We start from the raw sequence: 21,721 nt of genomic DNA, 5'->3' as shown, positions 1-21,721 counted from the left end.
GCGATACCAAATATGTCTATAAAATTTATTTTTTACGCTTTTTGGAGGTAAAATAGGAAAAAACGGACGTTTTACTTTTTTATTAGGGGAGGGGATTTTTCTTTTTTTTTACTTTTACCAATACCATGATTGCTAATATTGATCTGTTCTATGTATAGGACATAGAACAGATCAGTATTATCGGTCATCTCCTGCTCTGGTCTGCTCGATCACAGACCAGAGCAGGAGACGCTGGGAGCCGGACGGAGGAAGGAGAAGGGACCTCCGTGCGGCGTTATGAATGATCGGATCCCCGCAGCAGCGCTGCGGGCGATACGATCATTCATTCAAATCGCGCACTGCCGCAGATGCCGGGATCTGTGTTGATCCTAGCACCTGAGGCGTTAATGGCGGACGCCCGCGAGATCGCGGGCATCGGCCATTGCCGGCGGGTCCCTGGCTGCGATCAGCAGCCGGGATCAGCCGCGCATGACACGAGCATCGCTCCGATGCCCGCGGTTATGCACAGGACGTAAATGTACGTCCTGGTGCGTTAAGTACCACCGCACCAGGACGTACATTTACGTCCTGCGTCCTTAAGGGGTTAAAGGTTCACCGGAGGAAAGCAAGTGGTAAAAATACATATATATTTTTTTTAAATAAATGGTGGCAGAAAGTTAAACAGATTTGTAAATTACCTCTATTTAATAATCTTAATCCTTCCAGTACTTATCAGCTGCTGTATACTACAGAGGAAGTTGTGAAGTTCTTTCCAGTCTGAGCACAGTGCTCTCTGCTGCCACCTCTGTCCATGTCAGGAACTATCCAGAGTAGATGCAAACCCCTATAGCAAACCTCTCCTGCTCTGAACAGTTCCTGACACAGAGAGAGGAAGTAATTTACAATTCTGCATAACTTTCTGGCACCCCTTTAAAAGGGGTACTCCAGTGGAAAGTTTATTTTATTTTTTTTTATTTTTTTTAAATCAACTGGCTGCAGAAGGATTTGTAAATTATTTCTATTAAAAAGTCTTAATCCTTCCAGTACTTTTCAGCTGCTGTATACTACAGAGGAAGTTGTGTAGTTCTTTTTAGTCTGACCACAGTGCTCTCTGCTGACACCTCTGTCCATGTCATGAACTGTCCAGAGCAGCAGAGGTTTGTTATGGGGATTTGTTTGTACTCTGGACAGTTCCTGAAAGGGGACAGAGGTGTCAGCAGAGAGCACTGTGGTCAGACAGAAAAGAACTTCCTCTGTAGCATACAGCAGCTCATAAGTACTGGAAGGATTAAGATTTTTTAATAGAAGAAATTTACAAATCGGTTTAACTTTCTGGAGCCATTTGATATAAAAAAAATGTTTTACACGGGAGTACCCCTTATGCTATAGCTATATTAACACATCTACATTGTACTATGCCATGGGCAATACCTGTACGGCTGCCCCATGACACAAGAATTCTCGCTTGGCATTCTTCGAGTCCCTGTCATACACTGACCCCTATGGCTCTGGAGAGAGTAGCACAATGAGTGTTTCTTTCATTCAGCTGCAAGAGTTAAAAAAAATATCAAATAGCCAATCTTTGCAAGTGTAAAAAAATGGGGAAAAAATACAACCCAAAATATACAACATACAAAATCATAACAACTCTGCCATGTCACAAGATAACCTAAAGTGGGTAAAACACATTCCGAACACATCTTACAATACTGTAAGATATTTTGCAGTTCAAAGCAAATCTTGCGTTGGAAATTAGAGAGTGAGTGCTTGTTAGACTTCACTTCCACTAGATGGAGCAAAAGTCCTGTCCTAGCCAAGTCATAATGAAGAGCTAACAAGGACACATGTCTAGCCATATAGAGTAGGATGTGCTGCATATTCTTTTAGTTGTATTCCAGTTATTAACTACAATGAAGCTGAGCAGCATCTGTTATTCTCCATGTCTACTGTGTCTTATTGATCTTCGCTCGACTGTTTTCGCAGTCGGAAACCCATTCTACTCGAATACACTAGTAAATAAAGTCTAGCCTGTGAAAACAGGAATATTTACATGTTTAACACTAAGGCCAGTGTTTACAGAGCATGGTGCCTCCAGCTGTTGCAAAACTACAACTCTCAGCATGCTCGGACAGCCGAAGGCTGTCCGGGCATGCTGGGAGTTGTAGTTTTGCAACAGCTGGAGGCACTCTGCTAGGGACATACTCATCTAGGCTGATGAACAGTATAAGAAATACCTTATGCCATTAGTAGTCTGGAGACTATTTGATGTCAGAAATTTTGGTTATGCAGGAGTTATATAATTATATATATATATATATATATATATATATATATATATACCACCCACATCTAGGCTGATGAACAGTATAAGAAATACCTTATGCCATTAGTAGTCTGGAGACTATTTGTTGTCAGAAATCTTGGTTATGCAGCAGTTACATAATTATATATATATATATATATATATATATATATATATATATATATATATATATATAAATATCTCACAGAAAAGAAAACGTCCAGCACTCGAGAAATTGCAGGTAAAACTTGTCGATGGCTTTATTCACACGCTTAGGCAGGACACAATCTGACGCGTTTCGCACCCTCGGGTGCTTAATCGTAGATCTACGATTAAGCACCCGAGGGTGCGAAACGCGTCAGATTGTGTCCTGCCTAAGCGTGTGAATAAAGCCATCGACAAGTTTTACCTGCAATTTCTCGAGTGCTGGACGTTTTCTTTTCTGTGAGAGTTCTACTAAGCCGGGAGCGGTACCGGTGTCCGCAGCACGAGATAGTGCAGCAGGCGCGAGAGTGGTGAGCAGCCTAACCCTATCTGCATATATATAAATATGCATATATATATATATATATATATAGATGCATATATATATATATATATATATATATATATATATATATATATACACCCACATTTAATTCTGTAATTTAAATTAATTAAAAACAATGCAACTTTGTTTTGCTGCTTTATTCCCTAACATTGATTTAAAGTGGTCAGAGCTTTGCTTTTCCGATACAGAGGTCCAAACTCAGTGCTTAGACATAGAATTAACCCCTTGTGCTTGTGCTGCTCAGTGCAAGAGCTACTTCTGCACCCTTAGCAGCAGGCGTCGGTTCTCATATACAATTGATGCTCTGCTGCAAAGGTCAGGATCAGAGGCAACTCAGATCCCGGCCACTGAACCACTTAGATACCGTGGCATCTAAGTGGTTATGAGGGACAGGGATGATGGGCTGCCATGACAGCTAGGGACCTAATGAAGACTTCCAGGTCATCCCAGGACTTTGTAATAAAATTCCTTTCAGAAAAAGGCATCTTTCACACTGCCATTGCTCCCGTGAAGAACAACTGTGAAACTCTCTTTTTTTTTTTTTTTTTTTTGATGGCCGTCATTTGGATGGGGTGCAACGGGCAACAGCGGGTCCCAATGGACACATTATAGTCCATGGGGTCTGTCGGGCGCCGCTGTTTTTCAGCGGAAGAAGCAGGGGAAAAAATCAGCGCAAGCAGTATTTTTTCTCCCGTTATTTTCCCCGCCAGCCCCTACAGCCGTCACACTACCGTGTCACAACGGTAGTGTGAAAGAGGCCTTACACTATGTTAGTGATCAAGCATTTGTACAATTTAACCCCCTAGAGGAACTTTAAAAGAAGTGTAAAAAGGGTTATATAATATATCTAAAAATATTTAGAATATATAAAATAAAAACATTTTAATAAATAAAAAGGCTGTGTGTTGCAAGGGTACAGAAAAAAAAAGGTACACATAATTGATATCGTCATATGTATCTCTAGCAATTCAAACTACTAAAATGATCATAATATTTAAGCTAAAACAAACAAAGAAAGATACAGCGCTCCATGGTGTATTAAAAGATAAACCTGTGAGGTATATAGAATAAAAATTCCCCGCTCACCTATGGAGGTTGTGTTTCCACATACACAACAATGGTGAGCGCATGTAATGGTAGTGTCCGCAGCCGACCAGTCAAATGTAGAAATCGGATGGATAGTTTCAAAGAGGAACACCGGTCTATGCGTGGCGCTGGACACAAGTGATTCACACGAATGGATAAAAGCAAGGTAGTTTATTCTCCCATCAATCAACGCGTTTCACTGCAACAGCAGCTTCATCAGGCATTCAGATGCCTGATGAAGCTGCTGTTGCAGTGGAACGCGTTGCATGATGGGAGAATAAACTACCTTGCTTTTATCCATTCGTGTGAATCACTTGTGTCCAGCGCCACGCATAGACCGGTGTTCCTCTTTGAAGCTATCCATCCGATAAGCGACATGGTGAAAAAAAGTTGCATGTAATGCAAAATGTTACCAGTGAAAACATCATCTTATCCTTTAAAAAAAATGAAGCTCCTACACAGCTTCAACGACAATAAAAAAAAAAAAAGTTATGATTCTTAGAAGATGTCAGACAAAAATAAACAACTTTTTTAGGCTATGTTCACAATGCGGAATTTTTGCAGACAACACAAGGACTGCTTATAAATGCACAGTCTCTAGACTACAATGCATTTCAGAGCGGATTCAGCAGAAAGAATTGACTTGTCTGGCCATAATTGAAGTTTCCATGTCAGAAACATCTGGATAGGAAATTCAAATTATGGCCTACCCAGAAATTCTGCCATGTGCACATGCAGCAGAATTCCATTGAAAACAATGGAATTTCCAAGCAGAATTTTTCTGCCGAAATCTGCTTGCAAATTCTGCCATGTGAACAAGGCCTTAAATAGTTTTTTTTTATTATGAAAAAGCTGTAAAACAAAAGAAGAAATGTATTCATTTGGTATTGTCGTAATCTAAATTGCCACATCCTGTAAGCCAAAATAGGCATTGTACCTAAAGGGGTATTCTCATCATCACAAGTTAAGATGCTTGGCAAGTTGGTGGACTGATTCCAAGAATAAACGATAAATGTCGATAAATGGAGCTGGAGCTGTAGTGCTCCATCCATTCTCTATGAGTTTTCTGAATATTGTCAAGTACTGAGCACCACCGATCCGCTAGTTCTCCCCTATCCTGTGGATAAGGCACAACATTTGATTAATAGAATACCCCTTTAGGGTACTTTCCTATCTACCACGTTCCTAACTACCACGTTTTTCACGCTGCGCAAAATCATGTGCACATCAAGAAATATGCTGTGCATTCTCTGATGATCTTCTACAGAGGGCAGCCCTGTGTGTTCAGTGATGTTTGGAGGCGGAGCAGCGCATCACAGTCACGCCGGTGTGAGGTGGTTTTTTGCGCCCCCGTAGATCCATGCGTCCGCTCCTCCCCCAGCTCTCCGAACATTTCCGAAGCTAGAGCTGGGGCAAGGGGAGGAAGGAGGTACACGCCCCCTCCCTGAGCTCGGCTGGACGCAGATCTCCACGGCACGCCCCCTCGCTCATCTCCCCGAGCATAGGACGTAAATCTCCACGGCAGGTCCCCTCCCACATCTCCCCTCCCTGAGGACATAGATCAGTGCTCCCAATGAGCTCTATGTGTAAAGGGTCTTTAGCCCATACAGTATGTCCCCCTTTAGCCCGTACAGTATGTCCCCCTTTAGCCCGTACAGTATGTCCCCCTTTACACATAGAGCTCATTGGGAGCACTGCTCTACGTCCTCAGCTCGGGGAGATGAGGGAGGGGACCTGCCGTGGTGATCTATGTCCTCAGGGAGGGGGCATGGCCGTAGAGATCTGCGTCCAGCCGAGCTCAGAGAGGGGAGATGAGGAGGGGGCGTGAACCTCCTCCCTTCCCTTGCTCTGCCCTCCCCCAGTTCTAGCTTCGGAAATGTTCGGAGAGCTGGGGGAGGAGCGGACGCATGGATCTACGGAGGCGCAATAAACCACCTCACACCGGCTAGCCCTATGTATATGATCATCGGAGAATACACAGCGTATTTCTTACTGCGCAGATGATTTTGTGCAGCATTAAATATGCTGCGTAAGTGATAGGTGGGAATGTACCCTAAAAGGTTTAAAGCATAATATGCAGGCTGCCTGCAGCTGCCATTAGAAGAAGCCCTCAGCTGTCTCAGCTGGACAATGAATGAAGCAGTGCTCCACTCTGATGGGAGACTCAGGACCTTATACTCAAAATTGGATGAAATCCCAGAAGTCAGGCCCTCTTACAGATCTGGCGGGAGAATTTAAAAACCTGCCACTGCCGTGTCCCCACTAGACCTGCACTGCATCTCATCTATTTGAATTAGCCAGGCAGAGTCAGATAGTGACTCCGGTCGGCAAAGTTTTGAATGATATCAGTTTTATTGCCGGACTAAAATCTGTGGCAGAGCACGGTTTTCAGTCAGGCAACTGGATACAGTCCAAAAATGAGCCAACCTGAGTCACTATCTGATTCAGTCCGGCTCATTTAAATAGATGGGGTGCAGCGTGGGTCCAGAGGGGATTCGTCAGTGGCCGTTTTTTTAATTCTCCCGCCGGCTGCAGTATCACCAAAACATGGTGTTGAGCCCTTTTCATTTAAACAACCCCTTCAAATACAGTCATTCAAAATGTTATAGCAATGTGATCTTATAGTGGGGTGGTCTTCTCACCAGCATGTATAGCACATCACAGAATCTGGCTGGTCTAGTGGGTTGTCTTCTCAAAGAGGAGGTCTTTGTCTGGTCTAGTGGGTTGTCTTCTCAAAGAGGAGGTCTTTGTCTGGTCTAGTGGGTTGTCTTCTCAAAGAGGAGGTCTTTGTCTGGTCTAGTGGGTTGTCTTCTCAAAGAGGAGGTCTTTGTCTGGTCTAGTGGGTTGTCTTCTCAAAGAGGAGGTCTTTGTCTGGTCTAGTGGGTTGTCTTCTCAAAGAGGAGGTCTTTGGGCTCAATATAGTAAAGAATTTATTTGAACTATTCAATAACCATAAATATTGTCCTTATGGTAATTATGAAACATAAATAGGACAAAGAACATTCTAAGCTGTTTGCTGCTCCGGTTAAAATACTATAACTACCTTGAGAGACAACACAGGATTCGGCGGTGTGTTTAGATGATCTGCTATAACTTGACCTGATCACGAAGGACGTGTTACTCAGACTCATTAAATCGCTCACGACACAAACAGGAGGTCTGGATTCCTTTCTTTTTTCCAAGTTTAAAAAGAAGACTGAAAAATTGCTGCACGGGACAAATCACTGTGATGTCTGCGAGATGAGTGCGAGTCATAAAAATATATACCGTAATGGGAAATCTTTTGAGGCAATAGTTGTTACTGCGCTGTGCTAGAAATGAGAAGTTCTGCATATGGTAATTATACAAGATCATTATGATTTTATTATTTATGGATTTTAATTATATGACTGCATCTCCAAAATGATCGATGGCTGTGGTTTGGTTGGTAGCGAAAATTGCTTTCTGTGCTTATGTTATTGCAGATTTCAAGTGATTTTAGACAAACTTTATTCTCTTTAGGATCATTTTATGCCAGTGTTATTTAGGCACATTTTTGCTCCCTTAAAACATCTTCAAGTCACAGACCCAAACTGATAGCATCATGAAACTCTATGATAGAGGTCACTTTAGGTCACTAGAACCGTGGTCAGGCTGGGACCTGTGGCCATAATTTGGTCACAAGAAATGCACCCGTGTAAGGTCCTTTTACACTGCCATTGTGCCCCATCAGAGATTGTCCATCAGACACATTTTTTTGTGTGCCTTTAACAGCCATTAATCCGGACCAGGAACAATGGTCAACAACAGCTCCCTACGGCTCCCATTCACTATTGTGGGGTCCATCAGGCACCGTTGATTATTGATGGGAGTAGCGGGAGAAAAATACGTTGCATGATGTATTTTTTCTCCCCGGGTTTCCTGATGGAAATAGCACTGTGTGTCACAACGGCAGTGTAAAAGTACCACTTAATATATTACCTTTTAGTGTTTCAAGAACTGCTAAATTCAAATCAACTGGTGCCAGAAAGTTTTTCAAATTATTAAGTTACTTCTACATAAAAATCTTAATCCTTCCAGTACTTATCAGCTGCTGTATGCTCCAGAGGAAGTTGAGTAGTTCTTTCCAGCCTGACCACAGTGGTTTCTGCTCACACCTCTGTTTGTGTCAGGAACTGTCCAGAGAAGGAGAGGTTAGCTAAAGGGATTTGCTCCTGCTCTGGACAGTTCCTGACACAGACAGAGGTGTCAGTAGAGAGTACTGCAGTCAGACTGGAAAGAACTACACAACTTTCTCTGGAGCATACAGCAAAAAAAATAAAAATACTCTACATGATATGGAATGTACTTACATAGCCCCCTAGCATAAGCACCATCCACTGCTCCAGGATGCACCTTCCTCCTCTGTCCAATGCTCCAGTTTCTCTCTGTTCCTACCTTCCTCCAGGACACCCTATTAAAACTACATTTCCCAGCAGTCCTCATTGCCGAGACTGTGACATTCTGGCATGATGTCAGAAGGGAACATGGCTTGATGAGCTATCATAGTGAGCTATCGTGGCGAAATATATTCGTTATGACGTATATAATTTTTTTTGTTTTTCACAGTACACATCACAATGATGTGTACTGTGTAAATAAAAAGTGATCATCCCTTTCTGCGTCCAGCTTGTGGTTCAAATAAGGCGAATATGCGAAAATTTGCGAATATCGGCACTTCCAGAGGACACTGATCCCTCCCTTCTTTTAGCTTGTAGGCCAATGAGAAGGATGCAAATACAGTTGTCAGGGGTTAGCAGCATTCCTATCAACCAATAGGGAAGTAGTTGAAAAATATAATCGCGCATGCACATTTTGCAAATTTCATTACGAATTTCGCATGGAAAAAAAGTTAATGAATATGTGAAAATCGTGAATATAGGACGAATATTGGTCTATATATTCGTGAAATATTGTGAATTTGAATATGACCTATGTCGCTCATCACTAATAATGGCCAGAAAGTTCATCTCTTTCTGTGGAGGTTCCAGCATGTCCATACAGTGCATTAACCGTCCATTGATTTGAATCAATATGGTGTAACGCTTTAGTTCTGGGAATCACACATATGTTGTCAGGTGTTCCCCGCAGTTTACAGCTGATCACTTTAAGATTCCAACAGTGGAAAATCAATGGATATCCATGTCGTGGCCTGGAAAAAGCTAAGTTAAGTTGACAGGGGAAGAAGTATCAGGGCACTTGCCAAATGACTTTATGTTCTATTGATCGTCAGGTAGGAGATTTTAAAAAGGATCTGTGGTCGTTCAAAAAAAAAATATTCCTTGAATGCCCTGATTTCACTTTCTTGCTATGCCACTCTGTTCTTAAGATTAAGTATGAGTTTAACCATTTGATTTACTCTCCTTACCTTTCACCCTGTACCTTTCAGATAGGCAAGAACTTTATTTTAACTATGCATTGTGAATACTAGGTTCTGGGGTATGTGATTAGAAGGCTAAGGGGGAATGGATCATGCCTAGGCGGTGTAGTGGTCGCATCTGGCCATGCTTTGCATGTTGCGTTCTGGTTTGTTAGAAGTTACAGGCCCGGGCCAATCCACAGCTAAGATGGGGTATATCATTCCTTAATTTCTTTATACTATACTATATTCTTTATACTATTCTTTATACTATTGTTCTGGTTTTAGTTCTGTTGGCTTCATTTTTTACTTGTTAGTTAGATTTTGCCATGGCTTTGTAGTTCTGACATGTTTGTAAGCCTTGTCCTGTCTGTTTTATGATTTGTCTGTTTTTATGGCCAGTTTTATCCTGTTTAGTTTGTATCTGTTTAGTCCTGTCTGTTACTTGTACCTGTATCCTAACTTGTATTCTGACCTGTTTGTGTTTTGTACTCCACCTCTATATATAGGTCCTGATCAGTCATTTTTTGCCTCTAGCTTTGTGCGTTAGTAGGACTGCAATATTCTGTTTGTACCTGAACCTGTATTCTTGATGGTGTTTTGCACCACACTAGAGTATAGTGTCCTGGCTTCAGTTACCTGTACACTCACCTTCAACCTGGAAAACCTGCCTCTACATCTTTCTAGAAACCTGTTTGCCATTACTCTCATACATACTATATTATTTTGGTAGCTGTTAGTCAGTTCTCTTTGTACCTGCCATTATATCTTCTTGATAACTGTTTGTTTCCACTTTGCATTCCTGCCATTATATATTGCCTTGTTTCCTTGTTTGTTTTACCTTGTTTCCCCTCGTGTCTTGACCTGTTTCCTGATGCGATATAAGTGGGTCGGCACATCTATTGTAGGCGGTGCACGAGGATGAGTAGATATGGTAATGAAAAGAGAGTCCAGCATTCACCAATACTTCAAGCTTAAGTGGTAGTTTATTGTGGATCCTTCTGAAACTGTTTCAGAAGGATCAACAATAAACTACCACTTAAGCATGAAGTATTGCTGAGTGATGGGACTCTCTTTTCATTGACCTGTTTCCTGACCTCCATAGTGTTTTATTCATTATTTTGTTTTGTTACACCCACTTTATGTAGTGCAGGAACCGTGGTCCAGTTGTGGATCAGCTGTATAGAGCGGATACACAAGTAAGCAGGGAAAGGGGTCCTCGTTGAGCTCATGGACGCACTATTTCCTGCTCAACATGACAGGGGGTCTGATTATGAAGCTTCTTATCACTCCTTCTTAACATAGCATTCACAGCAGTGAACATGGCCACACAGAAGTAAGAGTGTTTATGGAGCTCCTTATCTCTCCTTCTTAGCATAGCATTTACAGCAGTGAACAGTGGTGTCCCTGAAGCACCAAGCCAGTTGCATAAGCACATAGACACCCAAAACCGGAGGTGAGTGTACCATACAGTACTATAGTATTACTGTGTGGCCACTGCGCTGCCAGCCACCACTATTGCACTCAGACCGGTGGCTATTAGTACATGTAGCTACACAGTAATGAACTAAATTATACTAGAGTAGATAATACTGTAGATCAGTGGTCCCCAACCCAGTCCCCAAGGCCAATCCACCAACTTTCCAATTTTTTCAGTTATTTCTTTGGAATAGAACAGGAAAAAATTCATATCCTGGACTGTTGGTGGGCCTTAAGGAATGGGTTGGGGACCTCTACTGTAAAACTCCCCTCTGGGAAACACAGAGGTGCTTTAGTCACCCTGGTCCTAGGTCCAGGAAATGCTGCGTGCATGTCGACTTTTTCATCCTATGGCGCACACACTGGTGGGAGAACTGCATAGTGCACTGCAGGTGGCTAACACTACATTTGTACGTCGCCTTGGACGCAGGCTGTAAAACGCAGTGTGAAAAGTCTAAATTTGACAGACTTTGTTTCGTTAGGGAATTTAAGTCTTTAATTCATCTTTTATTGCAAGCACATAAGATACCGACCTTTTCTTCCTTCTGAAAAACATCTTGATTGGTGGTATGGTTTTAATTGCAATAGACAATTATCTTCCAGGCAGGTGTTTTCACCTGACATTTGACATTACTAGGTCTCCTGCGGTTGCTAAACCATTCCATCTATTGTTATTATTATATTTCACTGTCAGTGGCTCAAGAATAGTCTCATTGATCATTTTTAAAAAGCACACAATGAAAATAATCAAGTGATCAATCATAAACAAAAGGTTCAGCGGCGAAAATGTTTTCTGTAAAAAGAAGAAAAAAAAACATCTCGGCTGCCAGCCCTGAACTTTAATTTAATAACGTGCAAATATGTACAGTATATTGTGTGAAATTGATACTTTTATATGACACAATTAGATTTTTATGCTTCAGAGCTGGTAAATAGGCCTTCAAGTTGAACAAGTGGAGAACATTGGAATGTAACAAGTCATAGAAATAATGAAAGAGATAACAGCCACTCATATGTATAAGGTTATGTCTTTTGTTGAGATGAACTTGGTCCCATCAAATATTTTATATTGACCCTAAATGAACCTGTTACTAGCTAGGGTATGTTACCTATACAGTATGGTGTCTCTTAAAGGTTGAATGCTATGGGAAACCTTTAATTTAAAGGATTTCCTTTAAACATCTTCCACATATGACTGAGATGTTGAAGATTTCCTTGGTTGGGTGCTGTGCCTTTTGAAGCCAATGTAGCACCGAAAAGAAAAGGTCATAGATAATAGTTACATTGTAGTTAATAGTAGATTTCAACTACATACTACGTAAATGTTGGCACCCCTGAAATTATTTCTCACAGAAAGGGATTGCAGTAACACATGATTTGCTATACACATGTATATTTCCTTTGTGTGCTTTGTAATTAAACAAAAAAAGGTAGGAAAAAAAGCTAATTGGACATAATGACACATCAAACTCCAAAAATGGGCTGGACTAAATGATTGGCACTCTTTCAAAATTGTGGAAAAATAAGATTGTTTCAAGCATGTGATGCTCCTTTAAACTCACCTGGGGAAAGTAACAGTTGTGGGCATTATAAAAATCACACCTGAAAGCAGATAAAAAGGAGAGAAGTTTACTTAGTCTTTGCATTGTGTGTCTGTGTGTGCCACACTAAGCATGAACAACAGAAAGAAGAGAACAGAACTGTCTGAGTACTTGAGAACCAAAATTGTGGGAAAATATCAACAATCTCAAGGTTACAAGTCCATCTCCAGAGATCTAAATTTGCCTTTGTCCACAGTGCTCAACATTATCAAGAAGTTTGCAACCCATGGCACTGTAGCTAATCTCCCTGGGCGTGGATGGAAGAGAAAATTTTATGAAAGGTATCAACGCAGGATAGTCTGGATGGTGGATAAGCAGCCCCAAACAAGTTCCAAAGATATTCAAGCTGTCCTGCAGGCTCAGGGAGCATCAGTGCCTACGTAAACTATCCGTTGACATTTAAATTAAATTAAATGCTATGGCAGGAGACCCAGGAGTACCCCACTGCTGACACAGAGACATATAAAACCAAGACTACATTTTGCCAAAATGAACTTGAGTAAGCCAAAATCCTTCTGGGAAAACATCTTGTGGAGAGATGAGACCAAGATAGAGCTTTTTTGTAAAGCACATAATTCTACTGTTTACTGAAAATGGAATGAGGCCTACAAAGAAAAGAACACAGTACCTACAGTGAAATATCCTGGAGGTTTAATGAGGTTTTGGGGTTGTTTTGCTGTCTCTGGTACTGGGTGCCTTGAATGTGTGCAAGGCATCATTGAAAATGGGGATTACCAACTGATTTTGGGTCACACTGTACAGCCCAGTGTCAGAAAGCTGGGTTTGCATCCGAGATCTTGGGTCTTCCAGCAGGACAATGACCCCAAACATATGTCAAAAAGCACCCAGAAATGGATGGCAACAAAGCACTGGAGAGTTCTGAAATGGCCGGAAATGAGTCCAGATCTAAATCCCATTGAACACCTGTGGAGAGATCTGAAAATTGCTGTTGGTAAAAGGTGCCCTTCCAATAAGAGAGACCTGGAGCAGTTTGCAAAGGAAGAGTGGTCCAACCTTCTGGCTGAGAGGTGTAAGAAGCTTATTGATGGTTATAGGAAGCGACTGATTTCAGTTATTTTTCTAAAGGGTGTGCATCCAAATATTAAGTTAAGGGTGACAATAATTTTGTCCAGCCCATTTTTGGAGTCTGGTGTGACATTATGTCCAATTTGCCATTATGTCCAAAGGGAATACACGTGCATAGCAAAACATGTGTTACTGCAATCATATTCTGTGAGAAATACTTAATTTTCTTGAAAAATTTCAGGGGTGCCAACATTTACAGCCATGACTGTATATTCCAAGACAAAAGGACATATACTTATAGCACATGTAGTTGGAGGAACAGAAACTCGAAGGACATGGACATGTGTTTGGATGAACAGAGACTTGTAGGACATGTACTTTTAGGAGCAGAGAATTGTAGGACATGCAGTGGTATGAGAAGAGACTTGTAGGACATGCACTTGGTGGAGCAGAGACTTGTGGGACATGCAGTGGTATGAGCAGAGGCTTTTAGGACATTTAGTGCTATGAACAGAGACTTGTAGGACAAGCACTTGGGGGAGCAGAGACTTGTAGGACATTAAGTGGTATGAGCAGAGACTTGTAGTACATGCAGTGGTATGAGCAGAAACTTGTAGGACATTCAGTGGTATGAGCAGAGACTTGTAGGACATTTAGTGGTATGAGCAGAGACTTGTAGGATGTGCAGTGGTATGAGCAGAGACTTGTGGGACATTCAGTGGTATGAGCAGAGACTTGTAGGACATTCAGTGGTATGAGCAGAAACTTGTAGGACATTTAGTGGTATGAGCAAAGACTTGTAGGACATTTAGTGGTATGAGCAGAGACTTGTAAGACACTTAGTGGTATGAGCAGAGACTTGTAGGACATTTAGTGGTATGAGCAGAGACTTGTAGGATGTGCAGTGGTATGAGCAGAGACTTGTGGGACATTCAGTGGTATGAGCAGAGACTTGTAGGACATGCAGTAGTATGAGCAGAGACCTGTAGGACATTCAGTGGTATGAGCAAAGACTTGTAGGACATTTAGTGGTATGAGCAAAGACTTGTAGGACATTTAGTGGTATGAGCAGAGACTTGTAGAACATTCAGTGGTATGAGCAGAGACTTGTAGGACATTCAGTGGTATGAGCAGAGACTTGTAGGACATGCAGTAGTATAAGCAGAGACTTGTAGGACATTCAGTAGTATAAGCAGATACTTGTAGGACATGCAGTAGTATAAGCAGAGACTTGTAGGACATGCAGTAGTATAAGCTGAGACTTGTAGGACATTCATTGGTATGAGCAGAGACTTGTAGGACATTCAGTGATATGAACACAGACTTGTAGGACGTGCTCCATTGATGGAGCAGGAACTTGTAGGATGTGCATGGGTATGGGGAGTGACTTGTAAGACATGCAGTTGTAGGAGCAGAGTATGGTGTCTCTGAGAGGTTAAATGTCATTGGTTGGGTACTGTGCCTTTTTAAGCCTATGTAGCACTGAAAAGAAGAGGTCATAGATAATAGTTACATTGCAGTTAGTAGTGGATTTTAACTGCATACTTGGACATTCCGAAAGAAAAGGATAGTGATGACCAGCAGGGGCCATATTCGAATTCACGATATTTCGTGAATACACGGACGAATATTCATCCTATGTTCACAAAATGCGCATATTCACTATGTTCGTTCTCTTTTTTTTTCTATGCGAAAATTCATAATGAAATTCGCATGGTGTTCTTGTGCGATTATATATTTTACCTAAAAGAAGGGAGGGATCAGTGTCCTGGGACTGGTAGTGCCGATACGTGAATATTTGCATATTCACAAATATTTGCATATTCACAAATATTTGCATATTCACAAATTTTTGCATATTCGCATATATTCCCCAAAAAACATGAATATTCGTCATTATGAATATATATCACTATATTCAAAATATTTGCTAAATCGCGAAGTGTTGATATTTGAATATTCCTGCTCAACACTAATTTGGAAGAATAGAGCCATGTGGGACATGCAGTTGTAGGAGCAGAGACTTGTAGGACATGTACTTGTAGGAGCAGAGAATTGTAGGAGCAGAGGCCCAGATATATCAAACTCTGTGAGAGAAAAAATTGAGTGATTATTTCCAGCAACCAATAATAGCTCAGCTAACGAGCTCTGGTAAAGCTGAGCTGTGATTGGTTGCTATGGGAAAATCAATCCACATTTACTCTCACATAGTTTGATAAATCTGGTCCAGAGACCTGTAAGACATGCACTTGTAGGAGCAAAGACTTATAGGATATGTACTTATAGGAGCAGAGACTCGTAGGACATGCACTTGTAGGAGCAGAGATTTGTAGGACATTCACTTGTAGGAGCAGAGACGTGTAGGACATGCACTTGTAGGAGCAGAGACTCGTAGGACATGCACTTGTAGTAGCAGAGACTCGTAGGACATGCACTTGTAGGAGCAGAGACTCGTAGGACATGCACTTGTAGGAGCAGAGACTCGTAGGACATGCACTTGTAGGAGCAGACACTGATAGGACATGCACTTGTAGGAGCAGAGACTCGTAGGACATGCACTTGTAGGAGCAGAGACTCGTAGGACATGCACTTGTAGGAGCAGACACTGATAGGACATGCACTTGTAGGAGCAGAGACTCGTAGGACATGCACTTGTAGGAGCAGAGACTCGTAGGACATGCACTTGTAGGAGCAGAGACTCGTAGGACATGCACTTGTAGGAGCAGAGACTCGTAGGACATGCACTTGTAGGAGCAGAGACTCGTAGGACATGCACTTGTAGGAGCAGAGACTCGTAGGACATGCACTTGTAGGAGCAGAGACTTGTAGGACATGCACTTGTAGGAGCAGAGACTTGTAGGACACGCACTTGTAGGAGCAGAGACGTTTAGGACATGCACTTGTAGGAGCAGAGACGTGTAGGACATGCACTTGTAGGAGCAGAGATGTGTAGGACATGCACTTGTGGGAGCAAAGACTCGTAGGACATGCACTTGTAGGAGCAGAGACTCGTAGGACATGCACTTGTAGGAGCAAAGACTCGTAGGACATGCACTTGTAGGAGCAGAGACTTGTAGGACACGCACTTGTAGGAGCAGAGACTTGTAGGACATGCACTTGTAGGAGCAGAGACTTGTAGGACATGCAGTTGTAGGAGCAGGGATTTGTAGGACAGGGACTTGTAGTAGCAGCGAATTGTAGGGATTTACAATTGTAGAAACAGGGACTTTTCAGACATACACATGGAGAAAGAGGGATTTGTAGATACAGTACATGCAGTTGTAGGAGCAGGGACTTTTCAAGGATGCATATCTCTGTATGTTCCTGCTCCTAGAAATCCATGTAGAGACGCACCACGGTTTCTTCATTGCTGCAATTTATGTTGATCATAGACTACCATGCATGACATCTCCTGACATATCTCAGTAACATACGGTATTTAAAAGTTGCATGAAGACTTCAGAAAAAATGAAAGTCGGCACTCACCACGTCTTCTGAGTATCTTCTTTATTATATACTCACATATTCATAACAGGATAGGATGACAAGCACAGGGGGGGTACCACAAGGTGACCAGTTGAAGCATGCAAGAGTGTGAAATAGTGCTGTCACCTTGTGGTAGCCCGCTTGTTGTCCTATCCTAGATACTCAGAAGACGTGGTGAGTGCCGACTTTCATTTTTTTCCATAAACGCTATTAGGGCACATGGACATCATAGAAGAGGGTTCACTGTTTGGGCCAATCCCTCTTTGGTCTGAAACAAAGAGCCTCTCCCTGCAGAATGTCATTCATTGGTATGGCTGCTATGTTATACCACATTTCCTTGAATGTAACTTACCCTGAAAAGATCAGATTGTTGCCAGGAACAGAGTCTGAAGCTATCATCTGATCACTCCAGTGGATTTTTTTGTTTTGTAAAATTCTGCTGTTTTTTTGAGATTTATAAATAGCTTCATGCTGCAGAACCTCTTTTTGAAGAGTAAGCGATGCTTCCTTATACCCTTGATTGACAGGAAACACCTCCTTCCTTCTATAGAAAAAAGATCTGCAGCATCTGAGCTGGCTTTTGTGTTATTTGCAGCAGCGGAGATACAGAAATGTATAATTATAGAGAGAGGGAATACGACATGTCAGTCAGTCAGTGGCGGGTGCAGAAGTAGGAATTTTCTGCAAAAGAAGTTTGTGCCATACTGCCTCTGCTGAAAGAGATGGGCAGTGCCTCTGCTGAAAGAGATGGGCAGTGTCTCTGCTGAAAGAGATGGGCAGTGCCTCTGCTGAAAGAGATGGGCAGTGCCTCTGCTGAAAGAGATGGGCAGTGCCTCTGCTGAAAGAGATGGGCAGCGCCCAAGTAGCTCAATGTAAAGATATCAGCTTTAGACATCATTTACACATACAGTGCTCCCTCAACATACAATATGAATTGGAGGATCATTATAAGTTGAAACCGTTGTATGATGGGTTCAAATAAACATTGGGGGAAGATTTTTGAAAACCTGTCCAGAGGAAAAGTTGCTGAGTTGCCCATAGCAACCAATCAGATCACTTCTTTCATTTTTAACAAGGCCTCTGAAAAATGAAAGAAGCGATCTGATTGGTTGCTATGGTCAACTATGGTTTTCCTAAATCTCCCCGAATATCTTTACTGTTAAAAGACAGAAGGAGAAACTCAAAACTAGTAAATTACTTTATAGAATGGCACTAACGGTGATAGCCATGTGCTGTGTCTTCTTCAGTGCAATTGGCGGTGTATGAACTGTTGGTCGTTCAGGCCTATTACCACTCCACTCACACGGTCATGCTTAACAGCTGTTATCTTGCCCTGAGTGAATGGCGCAGTTGTATGCCTGTTTGAGCATCACTTTTTTCACCGCCAATGACACTGTAGACGTAGTGCTTGGTTATTGCTATCAGTCCCATATACGTTGAATGGCAAGGTTCAGTGTAAAACACTAATAATAATTGGATAGTGGTGATTCAGGGGTTTGATCCATTGGCTGTTAACGTTCATCCAGTTGCACAAGTTCTGGGTCTAAAGTTTGCACAGCAAATGATTGGATATTCCAGCCAATCACTGTGCACTACTTACATTGACTCCTGCTGACCAACCCTGGTCCACAGAGCTGCTTACTACACTGCCACCGGGTTTGCTACTGAAATAAGTGAGAGATTCCGCCTACAACTCTATAAAAGGAGATCTTCCGGATAGAAAAACTTATTCCCTGCTAGAACCCTCAGTGATCTCCCGCCTGGCACCCCAGCTCCCCTTCTGACATTTCCGACATGCCCCCTCAATGCATATTTATTGGAGAACCAGTGTGCTGCACTCAAGAATCTCCGTCTCTCCCATAGAGCTGCATGGAAGGGGCGTGTCTGCCATCACTTCATGTGGTGGTCAACACACTCCATTTAGGAGGACCAGGGCACCTTGCAGGAGATCGTGGGGGTTCCAGCAGTAGGCCCCCCGCAATCTGACACTTATCCCCTATCCTTAGGAAAGGGGATACATTTTTCAATGCTGGAGTACTCCTTTAAGAATCCCAGCATTACCAAGCAGCTTCTCATGCAACTTTTCATAATGTGGAGATTGGGAGATCTGGAAACGGAGAGGGATAGTTTACTAAAGCAGCTCGGCGGCTGCTTAAAGGAGTAATCTGGTTACAAACAACTTATCTCCTATCCATGAGCAGGAGATCACAGGGGGGTCCCAGTGGTTGGACCCTCCCTATGTCGATAGGGGATAAGTTTTTTTTTTTACAGGACTACCCCTTTAAGCAAGTTGGCACACTGGGCACAGAGAGCAGCAGCTGTGTAAAGCAGCCCAGAGGCAGGTGTACCAATGAACCACAATGCTGAGCGGCTGCTTCACTGTGGCCCCCTGAAATACAGTAGTCAGCAGCAGAAGTCCCACCAGCTTCTGCCACTGAGAAACATCATTTGACATTAGTTTATACAATATTCAACTAACGATTATCTGTGAGGGATCATCGTAAGTTGAATCCATGGTATGTCATGCCGGGGAACCACTGTATATTATATAAAGTATGAAATTCAAAATGAGACAGAAAGATAGTAAACCAGATTTCCTGATATCCAAACTACCTAATTATATATATATATTATACTACCATTATATGTAAAATTGCTTATGAAGCACTTCCCATAGTATTTAATTGGCTAAAATATTGTTTACAAAATGTTGCTCAAATCCCTACTTTGCACAAAAACGAAGCCTGTGCAAACATTTTGTGCAAAAACTGAGCTTGTGCAAACCTTTTGCGCATTTTTTTCCCTCTGCATCTTATGAACACATTATGATATAATACTGTCTGAACATCAGAACATCAGGATTTTTTTTTATTTAAATTTCTTTTTTTTTTTTCTCTAACCTTCAAAACAATTACTCATCACGGCACAGAATAGCGATTATCGTCTGCCTCCACAGTCCATTATTAAAAGGGATAGGGCTATTTTTAAGTGCACAGTTGATAAAGACGACTCTTTCCATTGTACGTGGTTCAGAGCAGATTTGGTGGAACCTTTCATAATCACATGCCTTTCTGAGGCTCGCTTGAATTTGATCACAGTAGCTGATTTCATGCATTGATAATGAAGGCTTAGGTGCCTATTTTTTTGCCTGCATAATTTCACATCAGGCTTCTGCTGTGACACGGCTCTGTGTTTCAGTCTGCATAAAGACACGGGGCTGTAATTGCTTTGCTTTTCTTTACAAATGACTCAGTGTGCGTTTCTCCTTTCCTAAAATGTTGCCAGCGTGTAAAGGATTTTCAATGAGTGCTGAGAAGGACCAGCATCCAGGGCGCTTGGAGCTGCATTGATTCGAAACTGTACAGACCTACAGATGATCGGTGCTGGAGCCAAAGCTCACTAGTTCCTAAATATCATAGCATTTACCTTTTGGAACTTCAGCTCGTCTTACCCGGTGTCTGGCTACTAACTAAGCGTTGGCTTCTTTCACTGCAAAAATGTGGAGTGGATTATCACGTCGAGGTAAGCATGATGTGCTCAATGCATATTTCTGGACGTGTGTTTGGGTACTGATGCTGTTTGTTGTATGCTATATAGATATATATGAGATATAGATGCTTGACTTTTCCTATACAAGTCACATGCAGCATTCTACCGGTTCATACATTGTATATCCACCTAGCCTGTCACCTTTAACATATATATATATATATATATATATATATAGATAGATAGATAGATAGATAGATAGATAGATAGATAGATAGATAGATATAGATAAATATATATATATTTACTATATCATTTCATATAGTTGGTCTCTATACTTATTGTGTGTTTATATAGTAGTTGCTCCTAATCAAAACATGTTTTCTTTTATTTATAAATAAGTATATGTATTACTAACTATATGCACAATAAACAACTCAAATCTAGAGAACTGGCTTCAGGGATTGAGGATGAATTAGATGGGGAAGCACCAAATAATGACATGGAAGTGACAAGAACAAGTAATACTAAAGAACCTACTGGTCCTGGTTAGAAGGTATCTGCAACAGAATAACATTTGATGGGAACTACAGGTTGCAATGGCATAGAAGACGGATGCAGAGAAAACGAAGGCTTCCCTTCTTATACCTGCTTCATGCAAATGGGGGTGACAGCTAATATCATTGAGTTGTTTTTGTTTTATATATATATATATATATATATATATATATATATATATATTATAATTTTTATTATTATTATTTCAACATGGTAGTTAGTTTAATACCAGCCAACTTAACTTGAAAAAAATAAATAAATAAATATATATATATATATATTTTTTTTTTATTATTATTATTTTTTGTATACTACTAATATGTTTTCAATGAAATAAATAAAGCAGGTGTTCAGTGGCAGCCCAGTATTAGATAGATGTGGATATCAATAACCGAAAATTCTAGAATTTTCCCATTTGTTGCCAATATATGCCCGTCTGGCTGTTTCTTCACAACATCAGGAGCAAACCAATTGTGTTAGCCAATCTGTCAGGTCCCAGGGCCACTATCTTGCTCGAAGCCACTGTGTGCTTTTGAAGGCATGAAATTAGTTTTATACTCAGCACATGGTTTCTTGTTCAACTGCTATTTTTTTTTTATGGTAATGGTCAATTTACGGGTCGCCGACAGGATTAGACTCTGCTGCGGCTCATGGCTATTGCAAAGGTGATCTGAGGAATTGGAGAAAAAAAAATTGTCATTTGTCCCACATTGACCTGCACACCCAAGGCTTTTCATATGCAGTAGGTTGTTTTACCATGGTACTATCTGGGAGTTCTGGCTTGGGAT

The 21,721-nt window shown here is 41.5% G+C and overlaps 1 protein-coding gene across 6 annotated transcripts in view; it reads left to right on the top strand.

The window, feature by feature from the left end:
* Positions 1 to 21,721, top strand: part of ZNF385B (zinc finger protein 385B) — a 628,650-nt gene that overhangs the window by 169,997 nt on the left and 436,932 nt on the right. Inside the window, exon 1 of one of the 6 annotated variants that reach the window (XM_056536596.1) lies at positions 19,934 to 20,408. The exons of the other annotated variants lie outside the window; for them this stretch is intronic. Coding sequence (XP_056392571.1) covers positions 20,384 to 20,408 — 25 coding nt within the window. The 5' untranslated portion in view covers positions 19,934 to 20,383. Of the gene's footprint in view, positions 1 to 19,933; positions 20,409 to 21,721 lie in introns of those variants that run through there. 6 annotated transcript variants of the gene reach the window in all.

This window comes from Hyla sarda, chromosome 8, assembly GCF_029499605.1.
Source record: "Hyla sarda isolate aHylSar1 chromosome 8, aHylSar1.hap1, whole genome shotgun sequence".
NCBI classification, from domain to species: domain Eukaryota; kingdom Metazoa; phylum Chordata; class Amphibia; order Anura; family Hylidae; genus Hyla; species Hyla sarda.
Note: the sequence above shows the minus strand (reverse complement) of the source record. Positions and strands in the feature narration are given on the sequence as shown.